This window comes from Chamaea fasciata, unplaced genomic scaffold (assembly GCF_029207755.1).
Source record: "Chamaea fasciata isolate MVZ Bird 193981 ecotype frontalis unplaced genomic scaffold, bChaFas1.0.hap1 SCAF_11, whole genome shotgun sequence".
Lineage (NCBI taxonomy): Eukaryota > Metazoa > Chordata > Aves > Passeriformes > Sylviidae > Chamaea > Chamaea fasciata.
Genome location: NW_027094096.1, coordinates 10,756,877 through 10,777,814, shown reverse-complemented (window position 1 = coordinate 10,777,814; position 20,938 = coordinate 10,756,877). Strand labels below are relative to the sequence as shown.

General features: G+C 41.9%; 1 protein-coding gene across 2 annotated transcripts in view; it reads left to right on the top strand.

The window, feature by feature from the left end:
• COL4A4 (collagen type IV alpha 4 chain) overlaps positions 1-16,547 on the top strand; it is a 64,465-nt gene extending 47,918 nt beyond the window's left edge. For both annotated transcript variants that reach the window (XM_066193191.1, XM_066193190.1), the window contains 10 exons: positions 1,499-1,570; positions 2,360-2,488; positions 4,285-4,392; positions 4,918-5,073; positions 5,643-5,741; positions 7,496-7,627; positions 9,650-9,766; positions 10,492-10,680; positions 12,491-12,777; positions 13,352-16,547. In XM_066193191.1, coding sequence (XP_066049288.1) covers positions 1,499-1,570; positions 2,360-2,488; positions 4,285-4,392; positions 4,918-5,073; positions 5,643-5,741; positions 7,496-7,627; positions 9,650-9,766; positions 10,492-10,680; positions 12,491-12,777; positions 13,352-13,615 — 1,553 coding nt within the window. In that variant the 3' untranslated portion in view covers positions 13,616-16,547. The remainder of the gene's footprint in view (positions 1-1,498; positions 1,571-2,359; positions 2,489-4,284; positions 4,393-4,917; positions 5,074-5,642; positions 5,742-7,495; positions 7,628-9,649; positions 9,767-10,491; positions 10,681-12,490; positions 12,778-13,351) is intronic.
• The last annotated feature ends 4,391 nt before the right edge of the window (positions 16,548-20,938 follow it).

Below are 20,938 nucleotides of genomic sequence, written 5' to 3'. Positions count from 1 at the left end.
CTCATTAGTCGCATTGGTTCTCAGTTACATTAAAGGTCTTGTTCCTGAACTTTTAGATTTTAAAGAATTTCTAGATTAAAAAAAAAAAAAAAACCAACCCAAAAGTTAAACATCATCTATCACAGCATAATCCCATTTTCTTTATTACAGTAGTTTTACTAGTTAAAGGCTTAGCCTGGCAAGCCTTACTTGTGTGAGTAATCCTTGATGGAGCAAGTAATACTCAGCCCATCACCAGGAGGACCTGTGTGAGTAGGAGCTGAATTGGGCTGTACAACACAGAAACAGTGGTTCATGCTCAGGTCAGCCAACTCAGCTGTACCTAGAAATATGGGACCATAGCAATCCAAAAATCTAGAATTACAAGTGCTGATATTATAATGGATTGTTGGCAAATGTGTCAGAAATTCCCTGGAAAGGAAGTAAAACCAAGCCATCAATCTTGCCTGAATAAGCCAAAGTTCAAAAAAGTTTTAAATGGTGACCTGGGGGCCAAAATTAGTTAAGAGCTCTTAATAATTTCAAAATACCACTCTTAAACTCCCCAAAAGCCACTCTTAGATGAATTTTAAAATGGGAACATGTCCAAAGCACAAGAAAGCTACAGAAAGCAGGAATGAAAGTTAGAGTGTCATGAAAAGTTAAAGAACAGTTAATTAAGGTCATAGAAGATATTACAGGTTGGATTCTAGTATCCTGTATTATAAAGTTGGTTACACAGAGAGTATACTATCAATGTTTTGCAGGTTTTCAAAACATTTTCTGGATTTAAAATTTTTCCAGACACTCAGCCAGTGCCAGCGAACATCACTAGTGACAGAGCTGCTCTATATACTACCATGTGTCACCAGTGGTTTCAATTATAGATTTGTTGTCTTCAAAGATTCTGTACTGCTCTGTTCAAAGAGCAGAATTTTTTTTTTTTTCTTTAATAGAGTGATGCAAAAAAGCATAGTTTTCTGTGTGAAATCTGCAGGACCAGAGAAAAGAAGCCAGGTGGAAATTTAGCCTCTTTTTGGTGCAGCTGGGTTAAATTGCACTTCAATTTTGAAAAGAAGCTGTAAAGAAGTTCCAGCTTTACAGCTGTCTTTGGTGGTGTCTGCATCCCCACCAGTGGCCATGAAGTGGTAGCACAGTGAACTTTGGAGTAGCAACCACGTGTAGCAGTAGCAGGCCAGCCACAGACACAAGGTTCTCTACAGATTAGCTCATAATCTGCTAGCTGCAGGATGAAAGTACCTAAAGGATTAAAAGTTGTGCTTTCTGATTACTTTGATGTGAAACTGTATTATGACTGCTATTTTTAAACTTTTCACATTTGCCTTTCCAAAAAGACTGCACTGCAGTGTGATCTCACCTGCAATTGCCAGTAACCAAATTCAGCAAATACTCCATCCTGATCCAGTGTGTGTTGTCAGATTAAAAAAAGGCTTGATTTTAAATTGTGACTGTAAAGAGTTGTTGAGGTACTCAGTCATACCTGTGTAATACCTCTCAGGTCTTCCTGGACTGCCTGGACTAGATGGCTTGGATGGACTAAAAGGTCAAAAGGGTTCTGCAGGAGCTCCAGGTAAAGATGAGAAATAATTGGAACTGAAAATCTTCTACATGACTGCATATGCAGGGAAAGGTGCATGTTATTTTGATGTTTGCCTTGCCCAGAAGATATTATTAAAGCTCAGACTAAACTTTGAAACAGAATCTAAAGTATGCTTAATGGCACACCTGCAGTTACTTGTGGGGAAAACTTTCAAACTTCCATTACTCACATAGTTTCGTTGGAATGTTTCAAGGCTGTTTATAAAATTTAAAAGTTCAGTGCAGATGACTCAAAGGCGAGACAAGTTTCTTTTTTATTTTTAATACAGAAAAGATAAAACTAACAAATTAAAAGGAGACTTGTGAAATCCCAGCTCCATTTAAAGTCTACAGGAGTTGTGCCTCAGACTTAAGAGGAATGTGGATTTCACTCATGCTGATGTATTTGCAACTTTCAAAAGGTACTTTTGAAGCACTATTGAAAAACAATGCATATAATCTATCTAAAGATTACAAATATATGCTGATAGAAAATTAAATTTAGAACCATGCAATCAGTTTACATTTCAAGTTACGGACAATAATGACACCATATAAATAACCCCTGAAGAAGAGCATTCAAGCAAAAAGATTACTTTCTTTGAAAGTGATGAATTAGGGCCAGATTCAACAAAACTCTATCCAGCTTCCAAGAGAGAACCAGAAAAACAGCACTAGGCAACCCTTGCAAGGAGGAACATCTGCAACTGGTATTTCTGTTGTGCACATCTGTATTTGTACTTGCTGTAAGCTTTATGTACATAATTGTTTTCTTATTAAGGTCAGAGTGAGACAGGGCCCCCAGGATACTCAGGAGAAATTGGACCAAAAGGAGACAGAGGTGAACCTGGATGGCCTGGTATTTCTATTCCAGGTTCCCCTGGAGAAAGGGGATTCCCAGGATTTCCTGGTAAGAAAAGGTTTTCTCCATAGTGCTGCTCTGCAGGGTTGAAATTAGGCTCACACCTAATTTCTTTTTCTAAAGGCTCATACTCTGGTTAATATGACCATTAAAAGATTCTTTCCCTAAAAACACTTCTGTTGTAACATGCTGATGTTTCCTGAGTAGAGATACAGAGACTCCAGAATTTCTGGTTTATGTTATAGGAAAGAATGAAAATAGAAAATTATGGACTTGAATAGATTCAGAGAACTTCTAGTAGGGTTTCCACTTGGGAAGAAATTCCTGAAGAAAAAAGGTGCAGAATATCTGTCAGTCCCAGAACTACAGTAAATCTATCAACTGTTCTGATGTAAGTGCAAGATAGAATTGCTTCACAAGATTGCAATGGTTATTTTAGAGCTTGGGTGATACAGGAACAGCACGGAAATGGGAAAAAGCAAGTGTTTGAAGAAGGGCTGCAGAGAAAGTGAAGAGACTGGAGCATCTATCCTATGAGGAGAGGCTGAGAGAGGGGGAATTGCTTTGGCTCCTGGAGAAGGTTCAGGGGGAGTTTATTAATGTGTGTAAGTACCTGATGGGAAGGACCTGGAGACAGTTCCTTCATAGTGATATCCAGTAAAAGGACAAGAGGGAATGGGCACAAATTGACATACAGGACATTCCACTTAAATAAAAATTTATTTTCACTGTGAAGGGAATTGAATATGGGAACAGGTTGCCTGGAGAACTTATGAAGTGTCTGTCACTGGAGAGACTCAAACCTCAGCTGGGCAGAGCCTGAGGCAACCTGCTCTAGCTGATCCTGCTTTGAGGGCAGGGTTAGTCTAGGGAGTCTCCAGAGGCCCACTCAAGCCTCAGCAATTCTCTGATTAGAAGTGACATCAGCTTTACGCTGCCAGACCTTGCCACAGTCACATAACACATGGAAGGAAAATAGCAGGAGGTGAAATCTGGTGCGGTGGATTACTCTAATATGAAGACCCAATCATTTTTCTTAGTTTGGCTACTAATTTGTGAACTGGGGGAGTCAGAAGAATGGTGCTGTTGAGGAAAAAAGAGAAGGTTTAATTCTGAGATGTACTAACGCTGTTTGACATAGGATAGGCGAGATCTGCAATGGTTGTGACCAGCTTTGACAAATAAGAGAAAACTCACCAGAAAGTAAATGGAAGGATGGGGTCAAAAGCAAGACTGAAGAAACTAGATTTGTTGTTTTGTAGAAAAGAGAAGGCAACAGAATGCAACCCGCATGTTAACAAGCTGCAACTGTTCAAAAGTGTTGTGCAGAGAATGGTAACCTGCAGCTCTGCCTGTCACAAGCAAGAGCATAAATGTTTTGTTGTGTAAAAATTCAGATTAAAGATTAGGGGGAAAAAAAAAAGCATTTAAGGCTAGTAAATTCATCTTGTTCACTGAGGTTTTTAGGAATCAGTGTAACTCCCTTTTGCCAGGAACAATCTGTGAGTACTCATCCTGCCCCAGGCAGAATCATTTCATAGTCCCCACTCACCTTATTACTATTTCTCCCATTGTTGGAATTCAGGAAAATGTGGCTATCCGTGGTAATGTGCCAACATGTGATGATGTATTCTTCAGGTTACATAGATTTTTTGAGAAGAATTAAAAATATAAAAAGATAATGAATATTTTCACTTTGACAAGATGGCCTCATTAGTTTGGTACACAAGTGGGAGCATACATTGCCTCCATGACTTCTCATGTCAGCATTCTTTTACTTACTAACTGCTGTTTGTAATCTAAAAAACCCTTTTTTTTTTTTTTTTTTTAATGTGATCCCTTAGGTAGAAGAGGACCTGTTGGACCCACTGGACCTATGGGAAGATCTCCTGATAGTGCTTCCCCTGGTCCTCCAGGTGATCAAGGATTACCTGGTTTAGACGGCATCAGAGGTATTCAAACTAAACTCTCCAACTTTTATCATGTAAAAAACCCCCTGAGACTACTAGGAATAACAGGGTTACTGTCTGTGAAACAATGTATAGAAGTGCATAGGGAATAAAGAAACCCATCACTGCCTCAGTGAATACACAGAGAAGTGAACCCTAGGTAGATAACCTAGGTAGAGCAAGGACAAAATGCAGCTCTCCTGATTAAGCAATACAGTAATAAATCTGTAAGATATAAATATAGGGAAACAGTGTTTCAATGAATGTACCAGTAACTTGCTGCCTCTTCTGCTTGCACAAATTTAAATAACTTTGGGAACTATTCCTAACATTGTCTTCCTTGGACAAAGGGTAGCACTAGTATTTCCAGAAACATGCAAGGGCTGTCCTACATCCTAGAGAAAAATAAAAAAACCAAAACCCAACACACTACAGTAAAATAAAAAAAAAAAACTCACCAGCAGAACATAGCTATTTTTAGACGTTTGTACTTTGTGCATACATTAAGAATAAAGTTGTTTTCCATAGGTGATCCTGGGAATCCTGGCCCTCCTGGAGAAACTATCTTTGTGCGAGGAGATCCGGGTGATGCCGGCATTCGAGGGGCACCAGGTAATCCAGGGCCACGAGGACAACAGGGAGCCAGAGGCCCTCCAGGGAGCCAAGGAAGAGAAGGCCCAAAGGGTATGGTCAGAGATGTTTTTAAGTTCTGTGTCCACTTATGCCCAGCCCCTGTGACTGAGCCTTGTTCCCAAAGGGTGCCCATTGGAGATGGAGCTGGGCAGAAGGTCAGAGTAGAGAAACATTCACATTCACATTCACAGCAGCTTGTTGGAAGACACCTCTGCCACTCTGACAATAAGGCAGTAAAAGATTCGAGTTTGCCAGATAAGCAAACCGTGACCCCTCCTCAGGGGTCTCGAGAAACTATGGAAAATTAGGATGTGCTTGAACTAACAAAGTCTCACATCTGCCCCATATCAATAGCTTGGGGCTTTCAATAGATTCTTTAGTTTGAAACCAGCAGTCTACATACTCTGCTTCTTTCACACACTGTAGAGAAATCTCATCTACACCAATCACTTTCAATCTCTACAAAAAGAAAAGTCATATATTTTAAGTCAGATTCAGATTGGGGAAAGAAGAAGAAATATGTATTTCTTTCTGTGGCACAACAGAGTTGAGGACTCCCAAGCATTTTTTGTTACTCAAGCATCCAGACTGCATTTTATTTTTGTTGGTTTTATTTCCAGGTCCTATGGGGGTCCATGGCCCACAGGGTCCACCTGGTGCTTTAGGACAACCAGGAGAACAAGGTTTTCCAGGAAGACCTGGTCCCAGAGGTCCCACAGGTATTTATGAACCTGTTGCTCATTGTCATTCAGCTGTAACTGTGATCCTTCTGTTCATATATAATCATACTAATGTTCACTTGCATGGAAATAATTTAAACAATCTCAGAAAAAAAGACCACTGCAGTTGCCAACCTAAATGATTTCTCATTTGGATAAAAATTTCTGAGCTGTTTCTAATGTCACCTCATGTAAGCGATTTCAGTTCTCATTCCATTCTTTACTCTAATTTACATGCCTGAAACTTGCTACCACCTGCACCTCAATGGCCACAATCTGCTTTCCATTTTTCAAATCCTTCAGGTTTCATAGGTAAGTTTATGACTTTTTATTATTGTTCTTTTCATGGAAGCTCCGTTATGTATAGAAACATTCAGTTCTTACTAGAAGGTATCCTTGATGTGGTTTCTAGGAGTATTAGGTACTGCTAGCACGACATAGTTCTAATACATATTTCACATAAACAGCACCAATGTCATGAGAATACTCTGCTGAGAACTCTCATGCTAGGATGTCAATTGGACTTGTGAAACATTTGTTTCCAGTTCTTATTTGGGTTTTTTTTTTGGTTTTCACACAAGCTGCTTTCTAACCAAAACTGTAGCAAAAGCTTGAATCCTAACACTGGATTACTACAAACACTCAACTCTCCATCTGACTAAATGTTGATCCAAAATGCAAACAGGCAAAAGCTGCCAATAACTTTCAATATATAGAATGTGACTATTCTTTTTTTTTTATTATGCGTTATAATTACTTGAAATGGCTGTTATGGGCTAGCTTTTTTGGCCTGCCTATTGATGGTTTTGCAGAAACAAAATAGGCAAAATACTGCAAATTTTTCCATGTGCCAAGGTGTTTGTACTGAAACTGGGTAGGTAGACTTTAGGCTTTAAGTCAAATCAGTTTGGGGCACATTAAGACTGAAGCTGTATACCAAATATGTGAAACACAGAATCATTAAATTGTTTAAGTTGGAAAAGACCAGATATCAAAATATCAGACTCCACCCAGCACTGCCAAGCCCACCCCTACACATGTCCCCAAGTACCACATCTACACATCTTTTCAGTACCTCCAGGGATGGTGGCACCACTCCTTCCCTGGGCAGCCTGTTCCATGGCTTGACAACCCTTCCCATGAGGACATATTTCCCAATCTCCAATATAAGTCTGCCTTGATGAAACTTAAGGCCATTTCCTCTTGTTACTTGGGAGAAGAGACTCTCTACAAACTCCTTTCAAGTAACTGTAATAGAGCAATAAATTCTCCTCCAGACTAAATTCCCTCAGCTGCTCCTCACCAGACTCAGTGCTCCAGGCCCTTCCCAGCTCCATTGCCCTTCTCTGGACACACTCCAGCACCTCAGTGCTTTTCTTGTAGTGAGAAGCCCAAAGTGAATACAGCATTCAAGGTGCAGCCTCACCAGTGCTGAGCAGAGGAGAATGGTCACTGCCCTGGTCCTGCTGGCCACACTATTGCTGCTACAGGCCAGGATGTCAATGGCCTTCTTGCCCAGCAGGGCAAAGATCACGGCCCAGCTAACATACACTTGCTAACAGTGGCTTGCCACGCTGTTAATACTGTGCTAAAAGACTAAGTGTAAAATTAAAAACAGTAGGACTCAATAATTCAAGATTTTAAAATATTTTAAGTATACTCTTGAACACTCAAATCCGCTAACATTTATGTTGACTTTTTGCATGGGAGGTATTAGCCAGTCTTGCGATTCGCTTTCCCATTTCACATTCCAGGTGACCCTGGTGAGCCAGGAGAAGTAGATGATTCATGCCCTACAATCCCAGGGCCTCCTGGGGACGCAGGGCAAAGAGGAGAGGATGGCTCTGCAGGATTACCAGGGCCAATAGGCCATCCTGGACCTCAAGGTAAGCTCTTGTTTTGAAAGCTTGGATGTTCTTCTCAGTCATTTAAACAACAAGTTGATAAGGGTCAGAGTGTCAGAGTTACCCCTCTGTGTTTTACCCTCTCTCTTCTCCTTAAACACTTACTAACAGTCTCCAGAAACACACATTGGGCTGGTTAAGTCTGAGGATGACGAATAAATGTTGCTGAACCAGGCTGTTGGAGCCTGCCTGCACTACATTCCCATTTCCTAGGCCTAGCAGGGCAAAAGCATAAGGCACTGTTGAGAAATAGAGTTCCTCAAGTAGTATTTTTCCTTTTTCCCCACCAAATTATAAAGCAATGCCTCAAACCATCCCTGTGGTTTAGACCTATTTGGAGGATATTTAAAATATGCATGCTTTAAAATCTAGCAATAATGAATCCCAAAACTCTGCTAACCAAAGTCCTTAAAGGACACTGAAGTCAGAGAAGTGGCTACAATAGAGGTCTTTTTCTGTTAGAACATGAAAAAGTTACCACCAAAGAAAACTGACCTAAGAGATTTTAAAAGGAAGTGATGAAAGACTGAAACATTCTTCTGACAGATGAAAAGAAAACAAGGGAGATGCTGGTACTGGTGATCCCAAAAGAGAGGCCACCTTCATAGAAAAACAGCGTAGGCTGTATTGCAGAGTGTCTTCAGTTTAGATGGTGGAATGCCTTGTGTGGTTTTAGGTATTTCCTTCTTGGGGTACCAAAGTTTGTTGTCTTGGCTGCTGTGGACATCCAGTGTGTCCAGAGAAAAAAAATCCATGATTGTCTCCCAGGAGATTCCCTGCAGCAGTCATTCCCATCAGGAAATGAAACTGTGCAGGTTTCAGTTAACTCTCTAGTTCTAGGTATCTTAGTTGATTTGCAAGCTAAAAGGGGTTTCTGGGGTTTCCATTATATACCTCATTAAGGGTTTCTGTAAAACCAGGTGATACAGTGATACACATATTTGCACTGGTTTCATGAAAGAAACAAAGAAACAGTAATGCTTTTCCTTCATTAAGGTAGGAGAATCCAATTTTTTTCTGACTGGGAAGGCAAACTGGAAGTTTTACTGGCAAAAGCAATAGATTTTATTAAAACCCCTCAATGTGCTAAAGCTTTGGCAGAATAACTACAACCAACATAGAAAAGCTGTTAATTTTTTTGACTGGTTCAGACTTTCTTGGTCTGAACAAGACCAAAAATTAACAAGGGGAAGTTTGAATGTTCTAAGACAACCTTGAATTACTCAGTCTGCAGGTTAAATAGCAAAGTCTGCAAGGAATGAAACACATTAATGAGAAACAACTGTGGTGGGTGCTAGAGAAACACACTCGTCTGAAAACTGGTTTTTATCAAAAGGGGAAAACCACTTCTAAGTGCAACAATGCTTGATAAGTGTTCCTTTGTTCAATTCATATTATGTTTTAAGTAGCCAGTGAACAGGCCCATTATTACCTGTACCATACATGAGATGTATCTTTGACTGTCACAGCCACACCTTCTCTGCTAATGTATAAAATGCATGGACATGTGAGAAGGTGAGGCCATCAGGAGCCTAAAAATGTCCAGTTCTGCAGTCCCTCCCTGTTCTCTAAGTACTGCAATACATCCATTACTTGAAAGGAAGTTCATTATGTGTTCTAAGACTTTGCTGAATGGCGTTCTCAAAGCTGACTGCGTGGCTTGCCTCAGGAGGAGTTACAGCTCATTCCATGGTACAGATCCTGATGGCAATTCTGCACGAGGCTTGCCTGATAATGTTTGTTGGGGAATGCTTTGATTTCAACTGTAAATCACACAAGATCTCTGGAGAGGATGGAAAACCTTATCAGGAACTGCTGTTCTAAGTCATGCCTCTGAGCTACTGCTGTGGTCACAGGGTGAATAAATGGTGAAGAGAATTCCCAGCAGTTCTGCACCTCCCTGTCCCGGTGTCCATTTCGCTGGCTGGCCCTTTGTGTTTGGACAGTGCAGAACCTTAAATGCAGTCCTATGAAGGAAAAAGCATGTACTTTGTATTTATCTAGGCATAAAAGGTGAAGAAGGATCATGTGGCCTGCCAGGTCAGGATGGGTTACCTGGGGCACCTGGACCACCAGGTGAGCAAGGGAGCCGAGGAGAGCAAGGATATGCTGGGCCACAAGGTAAGGATGGAGCATGACTGCGGGGGGGGAGATGTGTGTGTGGGATGATGCACGGACTCAGTTTTCTCTCTGCTCCCCCAATTCCCACATGGATACATCCACCTCTAGCCTGAGATTCCATGACACCTCTTGTCCCCTCTCAGTTCAAGCACTGACAGTGACATTTGTGAATGATTTCATAACAAGACCCGGTGAAAGAAAATTTATCTCAGCATCCATTATTAAGCGGAAAGGCAATTAAACACCCAGGCTCAGACAGCATATATCAATAGGCATGCATCTCTGAGCCAGGGCTAATGGGGCAGCTGTCTGGCAGTAATTAAAGCTGTATTTTAACTGTGACTGCTCTCTAATAAATTAAGGGTTTAATACATATGTGAGCAAGGGGGATCGACTGTTACTGCAAGGATTCAAATTTAGTCCAGACATTCTGTTCATCCTAGTAAATCTGGGAAATCATTGCCCACTTCAGTTCATTTCTTAATCCATACACCACAAGACAGAGGCACAATAGAAAAGCCAAGTGCCAAGCATTCAGTGGCAATCTAGTACATTTCTCTCCCAGAAGAAGGATAACAGAAGTCTACTTGTGTCTTTATTGCCCATGACAGCCTTGAAGTTGTATTATATTCAGTTGGGAACTTCTTACTGAACGTTTAACACACAGCTGGTGTGAACTTTTATTCTATGTTATACAAGTAAATTTATTTTATCTTTTTTTCAAGGCCCACCTGGCCAGACTGGTGTCCCAGGACAACCAGGCCCCCAGATTAGATCTGCAAGCGGATTCTTGCTCGTCCTTCACAGTCAGTCAGACAGAGAACCACTCTGCCCACATGGGATGCCAAAGTTATGGACTGGCTATAGTCTGCTGTACCTGGAAGGACAAGAGAAAGCCCATAATCAAGATCTTGGTATGTATTCTACATAATTGTACTCCAGCTAAGGGATAATACGGTGTTATCTATACAAGGAAAGACAAGTCACATGGAGCAAGCTATAGAACTGTCAGTCACCTATTTTCTATAGACTCAAAACTAATTTACACTGATGATAATGAACTTGGTTATGCTGCCCTATTGTCACCCATTTAAAATGGCTTTCTGCTGCTCTGCAATTGAATGAAAAAGTATTTCTAATTTTCTATTTAGTATTTCTAAAATTTTCTAATTTTGACTTGAAGCTGGAGAGATGAGTGGTTTATTTCACTTATCCCAGCTCATTTTAGGCTGTCTTTGAAGTCACTGGAGAGATTTTCCTAGGTCAGAAATCTCATTTGGCTACTCTGAAATAACTCCATGGAGGATCTGCTTCTTTTTTACTGTAGACACAGCTTAGGAAAGAGCTGGTTGAGTAAGGACAGAAGGACAGTGTAAGTAAGGTTTACAAGTAAATTATGCATCATGTCTTCAGCAGAATCCTGTGCTTTTCAAAATCAGAAGCTAATATTTTATGGAAAATCCAAAGCAAAATTTCTTCCAGAGACAGCTCCTTTTGGTGCCTTGGGTCATTTCTTCCCTGTCTTCTACAATTCTGACTAAAATTAGATGTCTAAATAAGCTGCCTAACTTGCAGCCTGAGGAATTGATTGGTGGCAATTTGCACAGAAAAAGTTTCCTAAATTCTTGTTGACTTGTTATACGAGAGTCAGAGCAGTCTCTGAGGAGGAAAGATCAAGGACCTAATAAGCTGAACAAAAAAAAAAGTGTTTAAAAGAGCAATAAAAAGAGCTATTTTTAGAACAGCAGTAATGTTTTAGAATGTGTTCACTATTGTGTGTTTGGCATTCCCCAGGAGAGCCAGTTGCTAACAGAATGCCTCATAACAGCAGTGAAAATAAGATTCAAAGAAAACAGAGTCCTTGTCTCCTCTGTGATTTTGCAGGCATTTTTCCTACTCCGGCTACTCCAGATCCTTCATTAGTACTGGAATAGAATATTATCAGTGATAAACAATACTGGCTTCTGTACAGAAATGTCACATGTCTTTAATGAAGGTGTTTGGGTTTGGGGCATTACAGAAATAACACTTCACACACCAAGTTCAAGGCAGAACCTTTTGCAGTGATTATTGCCAACTAAATAGGCCATCATGAAACTGTTGTAAATTCAGTTCTGGAAGAAGTTCACCACAGAAGTATGCACTGGTCACTTCTTTGGTTCCCACCGATGTCTGCCTGATGAGAATTTTGCAGGATTGGTTCTGCAAAATCCCTCGATCCTTTTATTTCACTTTGGGAGTCTGAAACCTTTCTGAAAGGCAGTAGGACTGCTGCATTTCAGCTTTATGCACTGCTAGCAATGGCTTGTCATACTTCACAAAAATGTTTCTGTTTATCAGCATTGTCATTTGGTTTCTCACTGCTCCTAATGAGTTTGTAAATAGCTGATCTCCTTTTAAACCAGCCACCACCTCTTGCCTAATTTATTTTTCAGTGTTGGCACAGCTAAGAAATTTGTTATCATAACTGTTTCTCATGGTGACAAACTACATCGTGTTTAAATATCAGATTGACACAATTAAATATTACTGGTCAAAGGAAGATACTGGTAATGGGTCCCTGTTTTTCATGTAGACATTTTGGTAAAGGGCTCGGGAGGTTTAACAGCTGTGGATCACCTATGTCCTGCTAAAATACGTAGTCTTGTAGCAACGTTGGCCAGAACACAATTTTCAGCTTACCTAGGAAGTGGACTAATTGGCATCGCTTGCTGTTATTTTCAGGTCTGGCAGGGTCCTGCCTGCCTGTGTTTAGCACCATGCCATTTGCCTACTGCAACATCAACCAGGTGTGTTACTACGCCAGCCGCAATGACAAGTCCTACTGGCTGTCCAGCGCGGCTGCGCTGCCCATGGCGCCGCTGTCCGAGGAGGAGATCCGGCCCTACATCAGCAGGTGTGCCGTGTGTGAGGCCCCGGCACAGGCTGTGGCACTGCACAGCCAGGACCAGTCCATTCCTCCCTGCCCACTCAACTGGAGGAGCCTTTGGATAGGATACTCGTTTTTGATGGTAAGAAAGTTGGGTGCATGGTTATATAGATACGTTTCTTTCATCCAGCTCTGAAAAGTAAATTATTCAATGTCTAGCAAACGTTGAAGAGGAAAATTCACAAGAATCAAGACAAAGGTCCAAATGGCAGAACTTGGCTGTAGCTACTTATACTGTATTCAGAGACTTTAGATACACATTTCTTAAAATTACAAAGGTTTTGCCCTCCTTGTCTATAAAACACAACAGGATTTTTATGTACAAAGACATAATTTTAAGAATTAGAGTTCCAGATCTTTTGAATGCCATTCTCGAGTTACATTTGCAGCAGTTCAGATAACGGCATCATTCCCAATCAACCCAGACTACTCCTTCCTTCAGCTTGATAAATACCTGAGAGTTTAGTGAGCCGGCTCTAGACTTTGAGATTAATTTATTACAGAGCAAATTAAGATTTTCTCCAGCAAAAGCAGTTTACTCCAATTTAAGATTACAAAAAACAGTACAGTTAAAAGCAAGTAGGGGAAAAGACAGATGAACATAATTTACCTATTTTTCATGCACAGTTACCACGTTGTCTCTCTGTTCTTTCCAGCACACTGGCTCTGGTGACCAGGGTGGTGGACAGTCCCTTATGTCACCCGGAAGCTGCCTGGAAGATTTCAGATCAGCCCCATTCATCGAGTGCCAGGGCCAGCGGGGAACGTGTCAGTTCTTTGCTAATGAATACAGTTTCTGGCTGACCACCGTGAAGCCTGAGCTGCAGTTTGCATCAGCCCCTGTGTCAGGGACTCTTAGAGAAGGACAAGAGCAGAGGAGAAGAATCAGTAGATGCCAGGTATGCCTGAAGCATGGCTAAGAAGCAAAGCAAAAGCAGGCAGCTACAGAGAGAGGCTTGCAGGATGATGAGCAACATGCTAAAGTTTTAAACAGCAGCTCATGTTTGAATCTGTGTGAGAGTGTGCAGCACTGTTCTCTTTGTTGGAATGAAAAAATGAGACAAAGATGAGGGATATGTTGAGCCTCATCCACCCATGTACACACATCCACAGGCAGTAAAATCTCATGCAAAAAATTAAGAAAAGACGAAACTCTGTCCCATTGGAGTCCACTGCTGTAATGTACAGGGAAGAAGGTGAGCTTGGAGGATTGAGTCAAGCTGGGAAGACCAAGGACACCATACCTGTTGTGCAAGAGAATGGATTTCCTGTAAGAAATGGCATTTGCAGCAGAAAGAATATGTGCATTTACATGGCATATTATAAATATATATCCATACCAATAGAAATGTGAAAACATATGAACATCAAAGCCCTGTAGCCAAATTTCCCAAGCTAAAGAAACTTTGCACTTGCTGTTTCCGAGGGAAGACAAAAATGTAATTGTTAAAAAATAATCTAATAATAAAAACAATGAAGATCAAAGTCTTTTACCGCTGCAGTACTGAACCAGACTCTGAAAGAACTGTTAATTGGGCTTTCATAAGCAACAAAAGCTGCAAATCCATTTAACAGTAGATTATGTAGGAAAATAAAATTAGCTGAGATAACAAATCCTTAAAAAACTGTATTTATATTTACAATTAATTTCTAAGACCAGTTACAATAAATTATTAAACTCTAATCCAAGTTGCCAAAGAAACAAAGCAATTTCTAATATTAATTGAAAAGAAACAGTGATACGATGATAACACAGGTGAACTTATCTGAGTGATGAATGTAAGAAGTGTTAGGAAAAAATAAATTGCATTCATATTTTCCTTCTTTGTTTGTAAATACACTATGGAAAAAAGAACCATCACCATTAAGATCCTTATGGAATGACAGCTCTGAAGATCCTTTTTATTTTTTAAAGCACTAATTGTAAAAATGTTCATATCCTAAAGTACTAATCACCTTTTGAAAAAATGAGAACACATTTGTACCTCCATTCATCTGTAAACCCAGAACAATTCAATGGTTCTATATTGTGGGGAAACATCTGAAAACACAGATTGCAAATGGAGAATCCATCATGTGCAGAAGGGCCACAAATGCTCCTTTTACCACTTAAATAAGCTACATTTTACTAGAATGGAATCAAATGCTTTTTCCAGCACTTTTCATTTCAATTTGTGTTCACTGAGGTGCCCCCAGCAAAAGGATTTTCAAGGAAACTGCGATCCTCATCCAAGGGTCCTAATTCAAAGCAAACTCCCTCTGAAGCCATCACGAGCACAACAGGCTGATCAGCCAATTTAAAAGCTGGATACACAAACTCAAAGAGCAGGAAAGACAGACATTCCAGGCTCAGCCAGAGGAAAATAAAACAGTCAGAGGATAAGTCCAGTCAAGTGTAAATACGTCTGACTGTGCAACTTCCTCCTGACACAACCAACCAAACCTCTCTGATTGTGTTGTTCTTACATGGTGGTCAACTGACTGTGCCCTTTCACCTGGGCAAGGGTCAGGAGCCCTCCTGGGGCATGCGCCATTCCCACCTGTGCCAGGGAACATTTCCCTCTGGGACAGGGCACACCTCGGGTCACTCCCAGGTGATCCTGACTGCACCTGTCAGATCTGACACTGGAGCAGGGGCCAATCCCTGCCATTGGCCTGGACACAGGAATTCCATCTCCTCCTGACTCGGGCAGCATCCCATGAGCAGGGGAGAGCAGCTCTCCAGCCTGACATAAACCCCAAGGTCTCGACTCTGCCAGGTGCTGAACAGCTCAGAATCTCCTGCAGGAAGAAAGCAGTGGGTGGAGAGGAGCACCAGTGCTGAGGCCACCTGTTCTCCAAGGTGTGCAAGCTGTGTTTCCAAAAAGGCCTCAGCTAAAGCCCCACAGGGCTGGGAGCTGCAGCTGCTCAGAGTCACAGGAACACCCAGTGGCTCAGGTGATGGCCCCATTTCCTGGGTGGATTCAGCTGATTCCACACTCGGGTCTCCTTTATGTGCCTCACCTGACAGTGCTCACCAGCTCCTCCATCACTCATCTGCAGCCTCTTTTCAGCTGAGAAACTCTGGAGAGGGGCTGTGGCTTTCCTGGAAAGCAAAGTGGGGTTTTTGGTATAAACTGCACTGAGGTAAACAACAATCAAAACCTTACCTACTGTGTTACTGCAAACTAGGTCACGGGGACAAGGTGAAGACAAGGGAATAAAAAGGGTTTTGGAATTGCATCTGTGTTCACCTAACTTGAATAAATGCACCAGAAAAATCTTGAAAACATCAGCAAAATCCTCCCCAATAATTTAAATAGGCCATTTCACAGCATTTTACCATGTTGCTCTTTTGTTTGCTTTAAAAACCTCACACCACCCCCCCCCATATTTGTGTATCATTTGATGCAGAGTTTTTGCAACTGTGCCACTTCCATTTTGCTGTGCTCTGTCTATATATAGGAAATGTATTTTTAAGCTATTACTGATAGGTCAGATATTTCATAAGTGTGTAAATTCTTGTTCCATGCTCAGCTAACTCCAGAAGGCATTTGTCAGAAATATTGTACTAATTCAAAATGAAATTGCAGATAAATTGCTTAATATTACACAGCAAGTAAAACAGATCAATGTATAAAGCAGCAGATGCTTTAACTCCGCAATCATTCGTCCAGTGACTATAAGCTTAAAAATAATTGGTAAATTATTCAAAGGGAACCTATTTATGAAATTAAGTGTGAAAAGGCATAGCTGAAACTGTTAAGAGTAAAACCACTCCTAAAAGCAATGGCCTTGTGCTGGCCCTTGAAGTCCAAATTACCCTTACTATGGCATTCCAGAGTTTGGATCTTGTGTAGGCCCAATCAAGAAGTGAATTTCATTATCCTCAACAGCAGGCAGGATATTACCTCACAGAAAATGATGCTGGCTGCACATTGAGGCCACTGAAATTGGAGCCATTTGGGGTGAACTGCCCTGGAATTAAATTCAGAACCAGTGATTTCCAATGAGATTTGCTTGCTCATCACCCTGGCAAACCATGGCCAGGACACAGGGAAAGTCCTGCCTAACTCAAGGCAAATCCTCAGGGTAGGTGGCAGATTCTTGTCCCTCAGATTTCTAGAGGATAACATGTGGAAGAAAAACACTGCATGGCCTGAAACCTGATCTGCTCACAAGAAATGTGGCCATTTTTGCTTCATTTGATGTTTTTCATAAGGAAGCAGATGCACAAGCCCAATACTGAAAACATCTCTTGAATGTCTTTTGGTGTACACAGAGTGTGTCAAAAGGGAGACTAAAGCTAAACTTAAAACTGGTATCACTTCTGTTATATTTTACCATAATGGTGCTATGCTGAAAAAATAGTATTTTTAAAGAGTACTTCAAATTCATCTGTGTACGACAGCTTCTGGATTTGGAGTCCACAATCCACATGCATGGAACAGCTGTCGGAATGAGAGGACAACAAAGCTGCTTCAGCTCCAGACAGAGCGGGTGCTTGGCTGGGGCCTGGAGCTGCCACAGCCTCCCAGAGCAGCAGTGCAGGGGCCATGGCCAGGCCCCGCTGCCCCAGGTCCCTGCTTGTCACTGTGAGCTGTCAGGGGTGGGGAGCTGGCCCTGGCTGGCAGCCACACATCTGCCCAGCTGCCTCACCCCCCAGGGCAGGAGAGGAAACAGGAGAAAGAGCAAGGAAACTCATCGGTCAGAATATAGATGGGGAAATCACTTACCAAGTACTGTTGGGGGCTAAATAGACTCAGCTCAGGGAATTTAATTTAATTTATTGTTTTGGGGAAAAAGTTGACAAACCTTAACACACCTGTCCTCCAAGTTTCCCAGGGTCAACTCACTTGAGGCCCTGCTCTGCTCTCTTGTCACCACAGCAAGTGCCAGTGAGTCCCTTCAGTGAGGCAGGGGGCAGCCACAAGCTTCTTGGGGTGGGTGTTGTTCCAGGTACAAAGTGGCTTCTCTGTGCTGCACCTTTGTTGCGGAGCTTGTTTTTCCCAATGGTTTGTCCCTGACTTCCCTGTTAGTTCCTCAGGATTGGTCCTGTCCCAGGTTTGTTCCCTCCTTCACCTGATAGCCAGAGCTTTGGAGATTCGAGAGAAAACACGTCACACCTTCCTTTTCACTCTCTTCCTGTGCTCTGACATTGTTCCTCCATGGGCTGCAGCCCTTTTGTGGGAGTACCTGCACTGCCATGGGTGGTTTCCAGAATCACATTATTATGTGCAACAAGTTTAAACAAAACTGGTCCAGGGATTCTTCCAGGGTAAACTCCTAACCACAAAAACCTTGTTCCTACTTTGGCTGGTTCATGAATACCAGAGGAAAACAAAAGTAGTAGCAAAACAGTCAAACCCCAGAATTCCTACATTCCTACAGAATTCCTGTATTTAAGGCAAATTAAGCAAACCTTTTATCCATTAACCCAGGCAGTTCACTTGTTTGAAAAGGATCCCCCTAAAGCTTTAAAGCACACTCTGAATGTGCTCTGCACACACCTGCTCTGGGCACACAGGGCCAGCCTGCAGGGACTGTGCCAGCACTCCAGCACAGCGTGTGGGGCCACACCAGCAGCCTTCAGCAATGCTCTGACTTGTACCATCATCCAGATTCAGAGCATAAACCAGAGCCATCTGGGAGTTTGTTTCTGTTATCCCACATGGCCACTTCAGACCAACGGCCCTGACTGACTCCCAGCCCTTCCAGGGCTGACAAGCAATCCTTAAGTAACTTGTAACTGCACTCAGTGGCCATCCACAGACAAATACTGCACAGATGAGGACTTCTAAGGCTTGACTCGTGTTAGAACTGTCTGAGCAAGACAGAAAACAACTATCCAAGGCCATGGGGAGGAGCTCTAATGGGGAACAGTTGTTCGCAAGAAAAAGGATCTCTCCAAAGCCAGCTGTGAGAAGCAGCAGTCAGGCAAGGACAGAGCCCATCAGTCTTCAAAACAATAAAAAAATTGTCAGCTCGGGTAAGAACTTTCCAGCAGGTGAAGCAATTGCTTCATCAGGCTGCGGATCTATTTCATGACTGGATCTGATTTCAGAAATTGCCTTTTCAAACTGACCAAACAACAAAAACAGCTGCTGAAATTCTGCCCACCTGAACCATCTGGAGAACTAGCCAGGTGGAGAAAAAAATCCCCATCAGCACTCCAACAGATGCTGCTCCATATTCATATTTAACAGCTTTCCCCTTTCCTAGTCACTTCATCCAGATGTTCCAGAAGGTACTGGAAGTTCAATTAGAGGTGACATTTTATAAGTGCAAAGTAAAAACAACTCCATTATTTATAATTCTGAGTGAACCTGTCCAACAAGCACAGTTCCTCCACGTAAGGCAGCTCACACACCTCCACAGCACAGCTCACCTTGTGCTTGACCACACACTGCCCCACTGCTTCACAAAAGAAGACAGGCTTGAGCTTTGTGGGATTTGAAATTCCCCTTGTTTAACCTGCTTTAAAGAGACACAAGAAGGAAATTCTGGAATATCTCTAGTTTATTAGGAAAGTTCACTATCTACATGTTTAGAAATCTTTTGCTTGCACTCCTTTTGCTGCAAATTAGGCCAATTTCTGCTGGTAAACAGACAAGAGAGCTGAGTTACTGCTGTTCTCATGCAGCAGAAGAATGCTGTCATACATATCCTTGATCTGCTCTTTCACTAACCCAATTGATTTGTGTGAAAAACTGTCTGTCTTTCTCCAGTTTCCTCAGCTCCTGAAAGAGTAAATGGATATCAGAATTTATTGTAAAACTTTTTAGAAAGCTTGACACTCCTTCAGAAACAGCTCCTACGACCGAAAGCTCAGAAGTGTGAATATTTTCTTGCCTTCTGAAATCTGGTAACTAGTAAGAAAGAACCATTTTTTTATATATATAGGGAACAATGAGAAGCTTATAATAAAACCATGCAATGATTCTGTCCTTCATGTCTGCACACTCCAGAAGCCACAGCATTAACACCAAGATCTGCCCGCCAGCTGTTGTGTGGAAGCACAATCCACAGTCAGTCCCTCAGTGCTGAACCAAAATGGGGATAATTCCCCAGCCATGGAATCAGAGGGGAAAATGACAGCAACCCCCATTCCCATCCCCTCCCAACAGCAGGGAGGGCAGCTGGACCCAAACTCCTTCCCAAGTTGTCCATGCCTGCTGTCACTCTGCCATGCTGGGCCATCTCCATGCTCACACCTCAGGACAGCAGCTCTGCAGAGAAGCAGCAGCTTCAAAGGTTCAGAAGTTTTCTGTTATTATGTAACAGCACATATACACTTGGCACACAGGGGGATCATAATTAAACAGAGCAAGGGATGGCCAGAGAAAGTTACTTTAGTCCTGCAGGCAAAAACAAAGGCAAAACTACTGGCCTGAAGTGGCCAGTCCCTCCACTATCTCCTACTATACCCTATATGTCTGTTTTCTTGGTATTTTAAGGGCCATTTTTTTCCCTTTAGGAGAAGTGGTGCTGCCAGGGAAAACAGCACGCTGACACAAACCCACAGAATTTGCCTGTGCTTAAAGATAAGATGGAAGAGGGAAAAGAATTTTAAAAGCTAAACACAGTTCTTTCATCACATCTTAATTCTGGGCTGTGAGAAACCCTTATTTATTAACAGTAATATGTTAGGTCGCTCAACCATTAAATTTCAAGAATGTGCCCATTAACAAGTCTGCTGATTAGGATTAATTAGGGAGTGGAATTTCTTACATGGTACTGATCAGAGTTTAGAGGAAGTACAAAAAACTCACAAGAAATCACAGCTCCTACAACAAAGGAATCAAACTGCAGATGCCGAAATATTTTATACAAAGCTACATTTGCTTCAAGAGCCCTTACTTGAGGCAGTCAGGCAGTGACCAGGGCCAAGAATAAGCAAGATCCAACACCCACCTGGGTAACTGCCCTTAATTTTTGTCCCTGAAGACACCAAGTGCAACAGAGCACACTGGGGATTCATCTGCCACATCTGCCCTCAGCAGGGCTCTGAGCCCTAAATTGACGGGGGCTTTAATGGCAAAAATCCTGCTGAGGACTCACAGAACAGTTTGGGTTGGAAGGGGCCTTTAGAGCCCATCCAGTGCAACGAGCAGGTGTTAATAAACCTTCCAAATACTGAAAGTAGCAGAACTTTGCAATAATCTAACTCCAAAACTTCACCTAAATAAAAAAGAAACAAAGCTAGTCCCAATACAAATAATCTACCCCCCTGGTATCACAAGTCGTCCTTTCTAACAATATGG